This window comes from Crotalus tigris, unplaced genomic scaffold, assembly GCF_016545835.1.
Source record: "Crotalus tigris isolate CLP2741 ecotype Arizona unplaced genomic scaffold, ASM1654583v1 scf7180000024338.4412243, whole genome shotgun sequence".
Taxonomy (NCBI): Eukaryota; Metazoa; Chordata; class Lepidosauria; order Squamata; family Viperidae; genus Crotalus; species Crotalus tigris.
In genome coordinates this window covers 4,177,928-4,196,114 of record NW_024100508.1, presented here as the reverse complement: position 1 = coordinate 4,196,114, position 18,187 = coordinate 4,177,928, and the positions used below count along the sequence as shown (strand labels likewise).

At 38.4% G+C, this 18,187-nt stretch overlaps 1 protein-coding gene across 1 annotated transcript; it reads right to left on the bottom strand.

Annotated features, from left to right (window-relative positions):
* Window positions 1–819: 819 nt before the first annotated feature.
* LOC120300160 (neural cell adhesion molecule 1-like) lies at window positions 820–17,977 on the bottom strand. Its single transcript, XM_039325790.1, has 9 exons — window positions 17,843–17,977; window positions 15,586–15,675; window positions 12,833–13,048; window positions 11,079–11,225; window positions 9,549–9,683; window positions 6,811–7,001; window positions 5,464–5,557; window positions 3,337–3,502; window positions 820–2,458 (listed from the first exon to the last, which is right to left on the bottom strand). Exons 1-9 carry the CDS (start codon window positions 17,880–17,882, stop codon window positions 2,398–2,400), a joined length of 1,140 nt encoding a protein of 379 aa, XP_039181724.1. The 5' UTR covers window positions 17,883–17,977; the 3' UTR covers window positions 820–2,397.
* Between the last annotated feature and the right edge of the window lie 210 nt (window positions 17,978–18,187).

Sequence of the window (18,187 nt, the reverse complement as noted above, 5' to 3'; positions counted from 1 at the left end):
TTTCTTGAAATGTCTCTTAAAAATAAAATGTGTGCAATACAGAGTTTAATACAGTGGTTCTCAACCTGTGGGTCGGGACCCCATTTGGGGTCGAATGACCATTTCATGGGGGTCGCCAAACAATGCAGTCCGCCATTTTTCCCCCTTTTCCTTAGCTGTGCTACTCCCTTTTATTCTATTGGCTTTTGAAAGCCAATAGAATAGACTCTCTTGAATACTTACGACCGGTTGGGGGTCGTGGCATTAAAAAGGTTGAGAACCACTGGTTTAATAGATATTGCTCATCAGAATAAGCAGTTTCCTTCTATCTCCACTTGCTTGCTCACCATTTAGTAGCTTGGTAGTCTCCATTCCCATAAGGTTTTCTTCAGCATATTTTCCTGGGACTCAAAGAAAATTTTTCTGGATCTGAAAGGCCTTCCCAACCTACTGTAAAAGCATGCTGCTAACCCAGGAAGTCCTCAACGTACGACCACTATTGAGTCCAAAATCTATGTTGTTAAATGAGAAATTTGTTAAGTGAGTGGGGAAGGGGTAAGTGAGGTAATGAACCTTTGCCAGGATTATCTCAGTGCAAGGGCTTATGGAATGTTCCTTGCTTTCTAAAAAAAAAAAAAGTGGCCATTTTCAGAATGATGGTTAATGATCCATATAATCTAACTGTGGGGTGCCAGAACCATTTGCCAGGAAATTTGCCTGGATTTAATGACTGATCATTAAATGACTGATTAAGAGTTTGTCAAAAGACAAGCAATGAGCGAAGAGGATTTATTAAGAACACTTATCCAAGGTTCTCTAGAAACATAGTATCACCATTGGTTAGTGCAAAATATAGCATTTTTTAATTGATGTAAAGATATAGAATCAATAAATGGACAAATAAATTACAGGAATTGTAATTGGGTCATTATGGGCCACACCCTAAGAAGAAGCTCAGTGATGAACAGCACAACATTGTTCTCCTTATTATGAAGGTCACAAGAACAATGGAGGCTTATTATCCTCCCCATAAAGAAACATCCAATATTGATAACATTCTTTCTCACACAGAAGTCAGCATACAAAGAGTCTTCACCAGAAACCTTGTGTGTCTCATGCAATCCATAGAGGCTCAGACCATTTGAGAACAGTTGGTTGGGATAAACTTACAGAGAATGCTTTTGTGGTGAATCTATATACCAGTAAAACTCTCATATCTGTCTGTAACCTTTGATTGGGTAAAATGGTGCAACATAAGGCAACAATTTTTGGATTAATGTGCCTCAAATGGGCTAACTTAAAGAATGCATCCAAAATCCAGGATCCATGTCTCTTGTAGGATTGAAATTTGGCATTGTGGCCACTTCAATGTTGCTATGCTACCATGCCACTACATGGCCACAATGGTTGTCATTTTCAATGCTTTCTTGCAGCTTCCAACAAGAAAAGTCAATGGGGAAGCCAGCAGGAAATAGAAAGTTGCTTCCACTCACACGGCTGTCTTGCTTACTGTGGTCATTCTGTTTCTCTGTTTAGGTAAGGAAATATCTCTGAAATTATGTCCCAATGGTCACAGGTAATCTAGTATTTTCTACTACCAATGCCCAAATCTCTTCTTGGTTTGATATTATTTTAGCAAAATGTTTTAACTTTCGCTTATTTTGAGAGATTCTTTGGTATCAACCCCTAACCTGCTTATGTCAAAATGGATATATGTACATTTTCAGATATTTCACAAGCACCAACTCAACCCATAGTGATGTTTAATTGGAAATAACAACTATTTCATTTGCTCTGTTATGATGATGTGGATTATTTCAATGTCATTCAAAAATTCTGAATTGGAAAAAAAAGACTGCATCAATAAAGAGTTAGCACCATATGCACAAAAAATGTGATCACAACCTTGGCTACACCAATAAATACATAGTGGGGTAACAAAGTATCACAAGGTAAACTTTTTTTAAAAAAATTGTAGCTGAAAAGCAAAAATGTTCTGGATGTAATCTATTGACATAATATTGTATTGATGGAATGATGTATTTTGGTCCTATCTACAGAAGAAAGGACAACTCCAAATTGGGGGTGCAGGATTTCAGCCCATCATGGATGTTACCCAGTGGTGGGATTCAGCCAGTTTGCAACACTTCGGCACAACCAGTAGCTAGTTTTTTGTTGCCCAGGCCCATAATGGACTTCCGGAAACGGCATCCACACAGAGAACCAGTTGTTCACCTATTTGAATCCCACCACTGATGTTACCTGCCACTAATTTTAGAGCAACAGTTCCCTCAAAGGTGATAATAAGAGTAGGAGAATATAATAAAGAGGAGAAACTCCTTTTTCCATGCCCAGTTTATCCAAACATTGCTGCAGAAAGTAAACATTTTGTCATCTGATCTCACTGCTATGGTCCAATCAGGCTTCTGAACCAGAGATGTTCACTACAGGGCTTTTTCCTGATTTTGAGAGGATTTTCCTGTGGAAAGAAACAAAAAAAATGTTTGACCTTCCTTTTTCAGTTTCTGTCTTTGGAGGTTATACAGTTGCAATTCAGGGTTTGATTTATCTCTTTTTTCAACCTTTTCATTTTTAATGAGGTTAGTCCTAAAATGAGATCAACAGTGAGGTCTTAGTTAGCAATGAAATTTCATTTTAATGTATGCTGATTAGTGTACATTCACAATAAAGTTATTATTCTATTCTATTTTTTATTATTCTGTTAATTGAAACTTCAAAGATCCAACTAACATAATTGACAAGTGATCCATAATCCAAACTTTATTTCCCTTTTTTTAACTAGTCCTTCAGGATTTCGTTACTATTCAGGAAGGGTCACTTAACCCCTTGCCTCACCCCTATTTTCTGAATCTAAGCCACATCCCCCCAAAATTATTTCTCTACAGTCAACAAGGAAACAAATGTTATGAGTTTCTGAGCACAATATTTTTTTAAAAAAGAAGAAAAAGCATTTGACCCTGTGAACTCTTCCCACAGAACATTTAATTATTTGCACAAATATTCCACATGTGGTTGCTGAGGAATTCCTAAACACTGTGGCAATCAAGAAAACCACGCAAGGCATGTATGATGTTAAATAAAAATGGCTTGCATCACCTAAGCTAACAAAAGAGAGTGGCCACCCCAAAGGAACCATCAAACTCAACCAGGATGACAGAAAATCATCTATATATGAACCAAACTAGTGGGATGGAAACAAACCAAATGAGGGTTCCATAAGTGAGTTTCAGAAAAGTCACCTTAGAAGAGACGTAAACTAGGATTCCTGTCTCACCACCTTTCTTCTAGGTTTTATGTTCTATAACACCTATTCTTGGCTCCTACATAACAACTTACCCATTGTTCTCAGCGCCTGTTGTAGACCTTTTGCACAGAATATTCTTTTTGCAGAACATCAACAAGCCACACCGGCGCTTGTAATAACACAAGGCATCTATCAGCAACAGGAGCACCAGAATTGCCAACATAATTGCCAAAATGCTGGCCCATCCCAAACCTCCATCTGGAAAAAAAGAATTATTTCCACTTGAACTAATTGGTGGGAAAGATGGTTGAAGCATCAACATTTTCTTCCAAAACTAGAGACAGCAAAAGTACCACTAGCACTCTGTAACCCATGAACCCAAAGCACTGAAAAAAATTCCATTTGCTAAATTATACTGAGTTGTATACATTGTAAGGGACAGACATAAAATAAAGTTAGGCTTAATGAGAAAACGACAGTGTGTGTTTGCTCATTTCCTGAGTTTTTCTTCCTTTCCCCAAAATGAAATAAAGACCAGTTTATTCAATTGACTCAGAAAGTTTTCAACTTTAAATCTCTGCTGTGTAAATTTAAAGATTTACAGAGCCTGTTTAAAAAAAGTTAGTGATTTATTAAATATATAGCTTGGGGTTATTCCCCCACATGCACAATAGGTCACCTATAATTATTTGGCTAATTCAGTGACAGTGAAATTAAAAGAAATGGCATTTTGATTAATATTCTCCAGGATGTGACATAATTCCCTACCAGTGGCTCATCTGTCATCCTCTATACTTCAAACATAGCCCAAAAGGGGGGGGGGAGAGAAGGTGGAGATGTAGAAAAAAATACATGTCAATTCAAATGACAGCAGCATCTATATATATATATATATATATATATATATATATATATATATATATACTCATGGAGAAGTGCATCCATAGGTAAGGCAACCCTTAACCCACTGATGGCGAACCTTTTAGAGACCGAGTGCCCAAACTGCAACCCAAAACCCACTTATGCATCGACAGGTGCTGGGTGGGTGTGGCCATTGGCTGGGTGTGGCCAATTGGGTGGGTGTGGCCCATTGGGTGGGCATGGCTGTGATGATAATGGCAGACTGGGTGGGACTAAAAAGTTCAATTAATCAATTCCAGCTTTGCAAGATCTTTTTTTTCCTCACAAGAAGTTGAAATTGATTGAACCTTTTTTTTTTTTTTTTGCACTCGGCTGTGGAGGCCTAAAGTGAAAAGGTTTTATAAAACCCAACTGAAGGCCTAGAACTAGGGCGACAGCGCGCATGCCCACAGAGAGGGCTCTGAGTGCCGCCTCTGGCACCTGTGCCATAAGTTCGCCACCACTGCCTTAACCTTTTCGTATGCTTTAATTTTCACAATAGGCTTATATGTGGGAGACACATCCTACTTTATTTGTCTTTCCTATTCCCAACAACATTCACAAAAATACAGGAAGAATCGCCCTGGCAAGCTGAACACACTGACTTGGAAATTACTTGGCAAAAGAAGAGTTAGATTCAAGAGATTTGATGCAACTTACCAGATGGAGTACTCTATGATTAAACACTTGTTTGAATATGTTTAAAAGAATAGATAAATTATGGGTATAAAGGAGCCCTACAGTAAGAGGGATAAGATATACAAATAGTATAGTATTTTTTATAATATATGAAATGCAAAAATATTGGGATAGTGTATGTGAATGAAAAGTTTGGATATTTAAAGGTAATTAACTTTGAGAAAATTATGACTGATAAGAATGGTTTGAATACAGAGGGGAAATTAAACTTAAATAAGAATCTTGAAAACAGGACTTATAGTGACTTAATAAGATGATCTTTACAAATACAATTGAAACATAAGCCGATCAGGAAAAATGTTATATGGCATGCTGATGTTATTGTTACTTGTACAAGCACAAGAAAAATGTTCATATCCAACTTTGTATGTTCTGAAAGTATTAAGAATATATTTGTTTAATGTTGACAAAAGGAGAATACTACCGGAAGAAGAGAAGATCAAGGAAATATATCATTAATTAATATATTGATTATGGAACTATAGAAATTTATTATTATTGATTGTTTTTTAAATATTTGAACCCAGACAACAAGCTGTTTACTAAGCACTAAAGACTGTTATTGTAAAAATTCAATAAAATACATTTTTTTAAAAAAAGAGTAAATGTTGACCATTCACCTTTTTCAAAAGGGACGCTCTCCTTAGTGATGCCTACTTCATTAGCAGCAGTTATGAAAAGTTCTGAAATATCCTCCTGTGGTGTTGGTATGACCTAATCCCAAAATAAATTTTAAAAATTAATCTCCTTCTTAAAACCACCCAATCTGCTATTAGAAAAATTCTTCACCAAATTCAGAGAAGCCAATTTAGGATTTTGCATACAAGAGGGATAGGGAACCTTCTGCCCACAAGTCAAACCTTTCCAAAACAAACTTCTTTAGGATTGCAGACTGGAACTAAATCTGTCCTTTGCCACCTGTCATGTTAGATCTCACATCTGGTTCCACACCCTCCAAATATCTCAGTTTCTCAGCACCTTAAGGTGTTGCCTACCAAGAGGCAGAAGAAGCAAGTTCCCAGGAACCAAAGCTTCAAATGGTGCCATGTATCTTGGAGTGAGGGTGAAACTGGTTCTCTCACAATCACTGCTTTCTCATTTTAACCATCATCTCTTATAGGTGCTCTACTCTGTGTTCACTGATTCTTTAGAGAGACTTTCTGGTGAGTTTTCATTTTACCCTTATAGAATACAACTTTCTCAGTAGACATTAATAGACTGGTGTTGCTTGTTTACTTAAGCCCTGGTGGTAGAGAGCTACAGATCATGTTGGTCAACCAAATGCTGAAAAAAGGGAGTTTGATCATTGGCATCTAGCCAACAGGATCACACAGCCAACAAGCAGCTGCCGCTGGTGGCGGCAAGAGCTGATTATACTGTATATAGAAAACTTTGCTAATTGAGAAAATTGGATTATAATTAACGAACAAGAGCATCAGGCTGGCAAGATCATGAGTTTTCCAAATCCAGTTAGAGCAATGAAAGAATAACCATTTTGGAATGCAAAATGGAAACACAGAAGGCTACAAAATTAGATGTGCTGACCAAGAAACAGAATGATAAAAGGATGGAAAGGAAAGAAGGAAAAGAAAAGAAAGGGAAGGGAAGGGAAGGGAAGGGAAGGGAAGGGAAGGGAAGGGAGGGGAGGGGAGGGGAGGGGAGGGGAGGGGAGAAGAGAAGAGAAGAGAAGAGAAGAGAAGAGAAGAGAAGAGATTGGGAACAGTGTAGAAAACAAGAAGCAGCCTGTAATCAGAATACGTGCTAAGAAAATAGTACAAATTTTGTCAGAATTTGGGAAGTGGTGAAAGAAAGTCTTGAAAAAGTCATCATGGGAAGAGGAAGTAACAACCTAATCATAAAAAGGACCATTAACCAATGTTTTCATTTCTTCCTCTATTCAAAGAATTTAGCAGGGTGAAATAAGAGGGAATCAAGCCTTCGCAAGTTCACCAAATGTCATGTCTCACCTCAAAGAGGAACAAATAACTGTTTTGGTCCTGTGCTATCCTTTTGATGGTATCCTCTTCAAAAATCTTCTCCTTCCAAGCAACAGAGACAGAAGGTGAGGGGTTGGCGAGGATGGTGAAGTTGACTTGGATGGGATTCCCATTTTGGGTGACCAAAGGTACCCTTGTAAGGAGCTCTATCATAGGAGCAACTGAATGGGGGGACAGAAATATACATTGAAATATATCATGAATTTTATACTTCAGTTCACACATTGCCTTAGCCCACAAACTATGGTTTGCAAGCTACTTAGAGCATGGTTTCTAAAGTTTACACCAAGAAGTACTGCAAATCGGTTGGACTACAAAGAGCGGGGTAGTCATAAACCAAAGATTTACCTTTATTATTTGAGGTGGGTCTTTTTTTAACCTTGATAAATAATATAGGGGAAATTTTGACATTAAGCTCAAAAAATTACACTTCTTCTTATCATGAAAACAACACAGTGTACTGTACTCTGCTCAGAATCTTTTCTTGGTGTTATACTGAGCATCAATTGTATAATTTCAGTAATTATCTGTAGATATTACATTTTAAAAAAAAACATGTTTTCAGTTTTAAAAAGCAGGGGAAGTCAGAGGCAGGCGTAAACTTTTCACCTCTGGGGTTTTCAGAATCTGCCTGCAATATTCAGAGTATTAGTAAACAATCTTCAAAGAGCTGGGCCTGTAAGAATGAGGAAGGCTGGATGATGCTGGCAAGTTTCCTAAAAGGGGAAGTGTTGTCAGAGCGAGAGTGGCAGTTGGCCATCTCTCTGTGTCAATTCAAACTGCAGGCTGCAACTGAGATTAGGCTGGAATCCAAGTCTAATTCTAAGTACACATATTCATACCGCAGCATGTATCAAATAGAATGTGATTGAAACTGATATTTTTGTTTGTCAATAGTCTACTGCAGGGGTCTTCAAACTTGGCCCTTTTATGACTTGTGGACTTCAACTCCCAGAATTCCTCAGCCAGGCACGTGTCTGGTCTACTGGTCTACTGAGTTTAGGAATTCCATTCCAATAGAAAAAAGGCCTTGCAGGTTGCATAATAATAATAATAATAATAATAATAATAATAATAATAGTAATAAAAAACAACAACTTTATTGTCATTGTATGTGTATACACAGTATAAACATACAATGAAATTTACGTGACACTCAAAGACCAGGTCCCACACACATAATCCTCAAACACCCTCCGAGTGACTTCTATCTTTTGCTATGATTTTATTCGTCATATTTATACAGCCACCCATCTAAGTGTCACTATTTCAGACAGCATACATTAAAAAAATGATCATAAAAACTAACAATTAAAAATTCAGCAATTAACTCACCAGTTAGTTACCAATAACAGAACAGCAGAGAGAGTTACTGTAATAGGCAATAAGGCTGTCTCACTTACCTTTGTTTAGTATATGGCATATCATATATGGACTAGCAATATATGTTAACATTTCATCTAGTTTAATAGAAGCCAATAAAATATAAATGTTAAAAAGATCTGCAAGGATGTTTAAATATCAATGTCTAGACCAGGGGTGGGGAACCTTGGCTCTTTTATGACTTGTGGACTTCAAAGCTGGCTCAGGAATTCTGGGAGTTGAAGTCCACAAGTCATAAAAGAGCCAAAGTTCCCCAGCCCTGCTCTAGGCCATCTAATCATAGAAATGCAGGATTATTTCCTTTTTTTAAAAAAAAGCCAGATACTAGACTGGTATATGCCCTCACCTTACAGCCGGTCACAATATGATCTACAGTTTGATGTGCCTCATCTGAGGTGCCAACATCTGAGGTGCAAATCCTATTCAGGATGGCTGATGTGATAGTTCAAACCTGGCACCTTTTTGGGACGGGAGGTGTAACTAGTTTTGCCTCCTTGTAGTGTACCCTAAATCGCACGACAGTGTGAACTAAATGAACTAGCAACTGCTGGCATCCAGACTACTCTCTAGACTTTCCTGGCTTTCAAAATACATGACAACAAAAATGAAAACTGTCTCACTAACTCACTAATTTACAGTATAGCCAACGTCTCTCAAAGGGGCATAAATAATTCCCAGTTGTTCTAAGTATAGCCATTGTGTTTGTTTATTTCAAACAATGGTTTCTTTTCAAAAAAAGATACTGTCACTAAATCGGCAGAGATTTATTAAAGTTAAGCAATTAATACTCAATATGATATTAATAAAAGATTAACCATATCAAGCAGAGCATATTGAATTGTTTTTATAATAAAAAAGAAGTATGATTTCCTTTAGTGCAATTACAACCTCCACTATATTGTAATGCAAATTCAGCTTTCTCAATTTTCATTTGCCTTTACTAATTTCAGTAAAACAGAGCTTGCACAAAATTGCAAGGTTTTTATAGACTTTTGTCTTAGCATGTTTACTTTGCAAGCATTCTCCTCCAGAATGCATTATCATACAAACTTAGTACATATTCTGAACTATGGCTGATATTCAGAAGTCCAGATTTTGTTATTCAGACATATTCTGGTTCGACATAAAATCTGAAAAATGGTCATTTTGTAATTCTTTATGCCTATAATTTTAGCTGCAAGAAAGATTTATCTATCAAATCAATGAATGTGTCTAATCAAAGCTTCTCAGACTTCACCCTGAATTTGATACACACACACACACAATACAAAAGTCAGCACTTCCTAACTTGGTACAGTGCCATGAGACAGAAAATGAGAACTTACATTTAACATTGAGTGTGAAGTTTGCAAAAGCTACTTCATTGCGCTCTTCAATGGTTGCCTGACAAATGTAAATACCAGCATCTGAAATTTGGGTGTTCTGTATCAGCAGCGTTCCATTTTCAACAAAGATTTGCCCTGTAAACCCAAAAGAAATTGCTGTGATAATTAAATTTGTCTCTAGTCTCTATTTGTACCCGCAGGCAGTCTCGGGGCTAAGTGAAACCATCAAACTTCATGTAACCATAACTAATTAGAAACAATAAGTTTTCTTCATTTTGAGGCCCAAAATACACAACAAGTATGTAACGTATGTACTTTCTGGATCCATTTCAGACAGTTTTCTGGTTTAAGCATGGGTGGGACTGGTCACTTTTATGAAAGACCTATGATAGAACTTGAATGGGGTGTGTGCCACCCTACTTTCCTGGCCAGCTAAAGCTTGTGAAGCCACTAGTCACAATATTCTTCTGGATCACCTGTGATGTTCAGAAGTATTGGGGACACCATTTTGCAGTGACACACACCCCCTTCTGGCAGCTTCAATCAGCATATGTAAGGAGGCAGAAGCTGATGTCAGGCCCATACCAAGAGATAATACAGCAAAATACAAATGAGTCCAGTTCTTTATTTGCTTAGACCTAATGGACAGACTCTTGCCAAACTAAAGTTTTTTAACTGATCATATATATCCTGAGAGATTCTATGAAGTGGCTATCCTGAACCCCTTCCCCTATCCAGCACAGGACTGTGCAGTTTCTATGGTTTGTTTTTCTATGGAATGTACTGACTCGTCCACAGGAAAGTTCTGTGCTGCCAAGATTCTCTCCACTGCTTCTTCAGGTGCGCAGTCTATCACAGTTAGGCTGTCAATATAGAGAAGTACAGATGTGGCTTTGAAAAAGGAATTCAAGATGATTATGTAAACATCTATTTAACCTGAATAGACAGAAGAGGGTGAAGAAAAAAACTCAAGACTGCCCCACTTTGATTGTCTTTCATATAGGGGAAGAAAGGGAGAATATTAGACTTTCAAAATTGTGTTTTTACACTTTGTAATAATAGAGTTTCAGTAGTTCATAAACTCAATCCTTTCTCTATTTCATTTAGCATTTACATGGAGATGTGGGGGGAGATCTTCTGATATACGAGGGATTGGTACATCAGTTTATTGTTGATACCCAACTATACATCTCCAGCCTGGGCCAAATGTGTAATGCAGTGAAAGTCTCTACTCCAGCTGAAAGGATCTGGATAGGGAGAAGTGAAGTATAAGTAATGAAATAAATAAAAATTGGCTAAAAGTTTTTTAAATTAGGAGAAGGAAGAAATGACAAAATTCATCCTCCAAATATGAGGAAAATGTAGACAATCCTGGTTTCACATACTATAGAATGGCCCTGGACATTTTCTAGCTTTATCAAATTCAGTATGATCTTTAACCTCTTGAAAAATATTGCTTGTTGTCTCCCACCACAAAAAAAGTTGTCCCTTCTGTTAAATAGAGATCTCCATAAGTAATCTCATACTCACTTTCCATAATATTTCTGATGTCCTGGTTTCCAAAAATCCATCTAATAGTTGGTGGTGGTATCCCTTTGACCAAGCAGTTGAATTCTACATTTTGGCCCTCATGAACTTCCTTCACAAGATCCATTGTGTTCCCAAACGTAGGTCTCTCTACGGATCAAATGCAGAGATTAGAAAACAAAATGCAGTGGGAAGAACAAGATGCTTCACCTTAAGGTAGTCTATCATTTCTAGATGAAACAGTGATCATTACAACACTGTGAACTGGCAGCTTATTTGGAGAGTGTTTTTTATGTTCTGTGTGGTATCTAGACTTCAGGAAGTGTTCAGAAAATGAATGAGTATCTTTTCTGAACAGTGTGAATGAAAATTTGGAAGTAAACAAGAAATTAAAAACTAGACTTCCTTGAGTGGACAAGAAACCATTGAAGTGTCTTTCTTTCTTACTAGGAAAGAAAAGTCAAGATGGGTACATCAGTCAAGTGATTGCAGCAGCCATCTTGACTTTGTCAACTTATCCTTCATGGATGCCCTGGTGTTTGCACAACACTCTGATCCAGAACAATATATTTCATTTCACTGTATTACAGTCATGAGATAAGTAATATCAAATATGCACATATTCAATCCTTTATTTGTTTTATATACTGCGTGACTCAAACAACTCTTAAAATGCAAGAAATGAAATACAACAGACATGTCAAACACAAGGCCCAGGGGCTGGATGCAGCCCACGAAGTGGTTTCATTGGCCCATGAAGCCATCCTGGAAACAGTGAGGGAATGATCCCTGCTGCCTTGGCCCTGGCCCAGGCTGGCTGGAGCCAATGTACTATTTTGTGGTGGCCATCTATGCTGAAATGCATTCAGTCTTAGCTCCACAAGGCTGTCTGGAAACAGCGAGGAACCAGCCCCTGCCATGTCTGCCCTGCCCCCTGGGTGCATGCTGTGGAGGTGTCACCCTTTGTGAGGAATGAAGAAATGCACCATCGCCTGGAAGTGTCCAGCAAATGGCTCTCGCCTGCTTCACATATCTGGCTTGATGGGGAGGGGTTTTGGCAGGCAGCAGGGTGCTCTCCTCTCAGCGCCATGAGCTGAGCTGGTGGTGCAAAACTGATGAGAACTGCAATGCTGCCTAGCCCCCAGCCTGCCCAGTTTCAGCAGGCAGCAAGGTGCAAAGCTGGCGAGCTTTGCACCGCCTGGCTCAACCTCTTGGCACTGTGAGGAGAGCACCCCACTGCTTGCCGAAACCGGGCAGGCTGGGGGCTGGGTGGCATCGCACTTCTTTTTGGATTCGCGCTGCCTGGTTCAGCCTCTCGATGCTGTGAGGAGAGTGCCCCATTGCCTGCTGAGACCACATGGTGTTGCACACTTGCTGTAGGAAGAGAAATACAGAAAAGGTTGAGTTAAAAATTCTCCTTGAATCTCCTTGCATTTTGAATCTGCAAGGTCTGGTGTGGTTTTTTCCTTGGCATGCTCTGGAAACGCATCAAAATAAAAATGCTCCTAATACATTCTGGGTCTCTAGAGAAGTTAAGACACTGGTGTCCATAGGTGAGGTAGATTTTGAAAGCACAATTAATGGACCTTGCTGCATTTTATTGTTGTTGGGTTTTTTTTTAGCTTTGCTCTCTCTGCCATTTTATCCACTGTCCCATTTTGGTTTTTAGCTACTGATCAATGTTGGGTTCCATTGTGCAGATGGATTCTATATTCCACTGAGATCTCTTCCTGGGTGCTCAAATAAATATTACTTACGAATCACGTGGATTTCAATTTGATGAGTAGCAGTTTTTCCGGAATCAAATTCTCCTTCACACTTGAACATCCCACCCTGATCTGAGCGAGTGAGGGTCATCTCCAGCCCCTTGGACAATTCATCTATCACCTTCACCCGGTAAGGTTCCGAATCCTCTTCAATTTCATTTCCACCTGGATCAGTCCAAGTCAGAGTGGCTTCTCCACCTCCTCTCACTGGCAAGTGGAAAAGTTTAAAAAGGCACAGTTAACAGAGCATGGGAAGTCAAGGTCATATTGCTTCATTTCACTTCAAGAAGGTACTTGACCTTCCCTCAAAGCTATGGAAGCTTGTCCCAGTGCTTCCAAAAGAAGATGATTCTGCACATATGCAGTGTGCTACAAGAAGGGGAGACCTCAGAACAAGACAAAAAGAAGGACTGGGGGCTAAAACATACAAGGAACGGTTGCTGGAATTGGGTATGTCTAGTTTAATGAAGAGAAGGATGAGGGGGGACATGATAGCAGTGTTCCAATATCTCAGGGGGTGCCACAAAGAAGAGGGAATCAGGCTATTCTCCAAAGCACCTGAGGGCAGGACAAGAAGCAATGGATGAAAACTAATCAAGAAGAGAAACAACCTAGAACTAAGGAGAAATTTCCTGACAGTTAGAACAATTAACCAGTGGAACAGCCTGCCTCCAGAAGCGGTAAATGCTCCAACACTGGAAGTTTTTAAGAAGAAACTGGACAGCCATTTGTCCAAAATGGTATAGAGTTACCTGCCTGAGCAGGGGGTTGGACTTGATGACCTCCAAGGTCCCTTCCAACTTTATTATTATTATTATTATTATTATTATTATTATTATTATTATTATTATTATTATTATTATTATTATTATTATTATTATTATTATTATTATATTATTAAGGATGGCAGTTCCCCCAACAAGCAATTGTTTTCCAAAGCATTTTCAATAATCACTCTGTTGGGATAATAAAAGGAGGAAGGGGGTATGGGGTGGCAGCAAAAAGAAATAGCCAGATGGACATAATTGAGATTATGCAAAGCATTGTGCCATGGAATCCTTGCTTCAAGGTGGTGCTTCAGAGAGGCATTCTACATGTGGAATTATCTTTCTGCTCATTTTAAAGACATTTCCACAAAGCAGAATAATGTCGTCCCTCTGAAACTCTGAAAGGGAAGACATTATTCTGCTTTGTGGAAATGCCTTAAAAATGAGCAGAAAGATAATTCCACATGTCCACATGCCGGGAAATAGGTTACATTTTTTTGTTTTAAGGATCTGCATCACAGGGCACTTAGTTGAATCTCACTTGAAGCCAAGCATCCATTCATGGCTACAGACACAGTTTTAATATATATCAGATTAACCTTTTGGTAAACTAAACGTTTACGTCAAGGACAATTTCTAGAACTTCCTTCAAGTAGTTTTATCAGGATAAAATAGAAGTTGCCTTTCTTTGCCTTCATTCAGAAAAGATTTTTGATTTCTAGACTACAGACCCGGGATTGTTTAGCAATCACTTACTATATCCAACTACTAATAGGTTCAACTTTGTTTAGGGTGTTTGAGATCTGCCAAATTCACCTACATGCTGTCACTAGCTTAATAGGCAACAAATAGTCTTAGTTTGCCATTGCCTTTTTTGGGATATTTTTTAACTTCCCAATCTATTTTACAGCTCTCGGATCCCTATGGAAGAACTAACCAGCCTGCTGCTATATAGCTTCCAAATCATTTTGGAAAAGCTTTGTTGTAAAGATGGGTGTTAAACCTATTGTTGAAAACAAGAAGTCTCTCAAAACAAGAAAGTAATCCTAAGGCAGTTCATCTACATGTTTGGAGACTCAAGGAATCAGATCTGGATTTTGCTGGCTTAAATTCTTCTAGCCTTCAGACCAGCTAATAATTCTGAGAGTTTTGTTTTTATCATACTTGATCCTTTCCTTTAACCTCAAGTTCTTTATAGCTTGGTGAGGAAGTAATTTACTGTCTTGGTAAGTTACTATCTCAAAACAAACTGAATACAATTCTCTTTTGTCTCTTTTGTTAAATCACTTTGAACAATGTTGGCCACAATCAATGTTTGGATAGACATGTAAATGTATGGACACTTCTGGGAAAGCCTAGAAACACATAAAAACAGGAACCACTACTATAGGTATAATCTTCACCTGGTAATCAAGTTCCAAAAAACCCCACCAGTTTTAAATTCTGCAGAGGACCAAGTTACTGGAAACTCCCTAGGAATTGTGACATCCTAAGCATCTTTCCCCATCTTTCCATAGGAATTTTAAACTTCAGATCCGTGCTAGACAAATGCTGGCCTCCTGCTGCTATACAATATCAACCTATATCAGCTTCAGCCAATTTGGCCAATATCAAAAACAAGAGAGCAGGAGACCAGCAACACTTGAAAAATCACAGATTTGCATTAATAATTTTCCATTCAAATAATATATTTTAAACCTATAAGTTGGGTGGGAGGGGTGGGGAGGAAAGAGGCAGCCTTGGAAAAAGTCTTGCCTTGGATAGTCTTGGTCAAAGTAGGACAATATGACTCAATTTTATTCAGAGATTTTTTTTCTCTGTTTATTGACTAATGTACAGACATTATAGGATGAATTGGGCATTTTGGTTACAATGCATAAACTGAGCTCCCCCAATCCATCCACTCCCTCCACTAGGTTAAATAATATCCTGATGACACTTTTATATATGTAGAGTTCTTCATTTTTCTGCAGTTACCTTTGCATAAAAAGTATGTCTGTGTGTTCAATTCCACGTTCCCATTTATAGGAATAATTTCCAGAGATTCCTTGGCACCCTGTACAGCCCCTTGGGAGAGAGAAAAAATATGCATTGGTGAAAAACTTCCATTAAAATCATATATATTTTCTGATTATAATGAGCAAAACCATCTCAATAACACAGGCAATATTTTCTTCTAAAGATATCCAAAAGTTTTCAACTGAATACCCCACCTGGTAGTAAAGCCACCTTCTAGAATCTCCACTCCATAAAGCAGGTGGGGACACACAAAGAAATGGATAGAACCAGGACCCAACAGAAATTGGAACTGAATGAAAAACTATTCAGGTGATTACACAACATAGAGTAATTTTGCACAGTCACTTTCAGAAATACAGCTCAGCAACTGCTCTTGAGGACTATATCAAGCTTTCAGAGAGCCAGGTGTTCTGGAGGCATGATGTTTTGCAGCTGGTGGCAAGTTGTGGTTTAACTTTGCAACCTGTACTAAACAAACTTTTACAACCAAGAAATCCTTTGTGGTAACAATAATATTTACAACTATGAAGTTACTGATAGACACAAATATTTGTAGCTCAGGATTGAATTATGGGATTCTGGGTGCTATCTGATCTTGGTTGCTCAACCAAGCTTGGAGAGAGCCAAGGACCCCACAACTATGAAGCCAAGAAGTCTTAAGTAATCCTTAATCTTTTGTTGTGTCATCTTTAATGGTGAGTGCAAGTTTTCTGTTGCCTAAAAAGAATTGAGGAATTGAAGGTTTAGGAATTTTTAGCTGATGAACTGCATGAGTGTTATACACTTCTAAATTCGGGGCTCATAGTTACCAACCATTATATATTAGATAGTGCTTCCATCTTTTCCTTGTCATTTTCCCTAGTCAGAGTCCAATCAAACAAACAAAAAGGAGAATAACAATGAGAAAAGTCAAGAGAGGTTTAAAATATCATATAATGATAAGGCAGCATAAATCCAGAAGACCATCAATATCATCATTATTCAACTGACCAATAAAATTTGCATTCATTGCTGCTTATTAAAGCCCTCCCATTATGCTCCCTCAGTCTAACCTACATAAGTATAAGAAAAAAATTAAGTTTTTAGCACAAATATAAAAACATAATATCAATGCAGTTAAGATTATACATACAATTAGAATTACAGAATCAACCCAGATTATTATTGGGTTTTTCTTACCTAGGTATAGTACCCATATTTTAAATCTATGATTATTAGCCATTTTAATATGAAAAATGGAAATGGAGATGGAAACATTTCTGTGTATGGTTGCCCCTACATGTGTCTTTTTTGAAGCCAAACAAAAATATATTTCATCAGGTATTGCAAAATGCTCTACATGCCAACAAAAAACTAGCTTTGGTGAATGTCTATAGGATTATAGGCTTAATGTGGAAACTTCTCCTACAGAAATTGCATTCCACAGTAATGGCCCTTTTGGAACCGATAAGCTTTAGTGGAGAGAAGGGAAAACAAAAATGGGAAACAGACACACTAATAGATCTGATAAACAATGGAAAATAGGAGATTTTTTTTTTCCAAATCCAGGTACTGCATCTTTAAAGATAGCATACCCTGTATTAACTATGGCTTCTTTCTGAATACTTGGGAACTCTCCTGAATATAGCAGATTCTGATGCCAACATTTGTATTCTCCAAAGTTATATTTTTCTCCACAAATTAGTTTAGTTGGCTGGAAGTATCTGATTTTCCCAGGATGCCCTAGCTATCGTGGATGAATCCAGAGAAGAAGACCCAAAGATTCAGAAATATATCAACCCCCCTCAACAATCTTCAAGCAAACTCTTAAGGACAGTCAACATAAGAAAAGTGGAACCACAGAAGAAATGGTACTGCTGATTGATAATGTTGCAGATATATTCCACATAGCTACTGTTTTCCCTGCACAACCTCTTTGTGTCTTTACATCAGTCTTCTTTGCCCTTGAGGCAAGTGGGGGGGGGGTGTGTTGTACAACAGCTCCCATCACCTTTCCAGGCAACATGGAGTTTGTTGCTTGAGGAACACAGGAGTTATAATTCAAACACATCTGCCAGGAACCTGGTCTGGACAGGCTGCCTTGGATTAATCAACTGAGAATGAAATAGATTTAAACCATTTTTTTTCCAAACACTGAGATGCTGGATTTTAGACATGACCCTACCTAAATGCTTCCCTCCCCCTTCTTCAAAACCCCTGGTCTGATGCATCTTACCTGCTACAAAAATGAAAATGAGAAAACGTTCTGCTCCCATCTCAGGGGGGGTTAGGTTTCAGAATTGGACTTCTTCCTTGGCACCAGCAATCTAAAAGGACTCCTGGACCCTGGGAAATTTATAAAGAGACCCCTCCTCCCTCTGACCTCCCTTTCTGTCTCCCCTCCTCCCTGTCCTGACTGCAGGGGAGGAAAAGGAAAAAGGAAATTAAGCTGGGGGGCAGTGGGGAGGGGGTAAAGACAGAGGAAAGGGAGGTCTATACATCTGTGTATCTATAGGTGGGTGTGTCTCTCCAGGGTTGTATTTGTGTCATGGGTGTGTGCCTGTTGTATACTCATTACTCG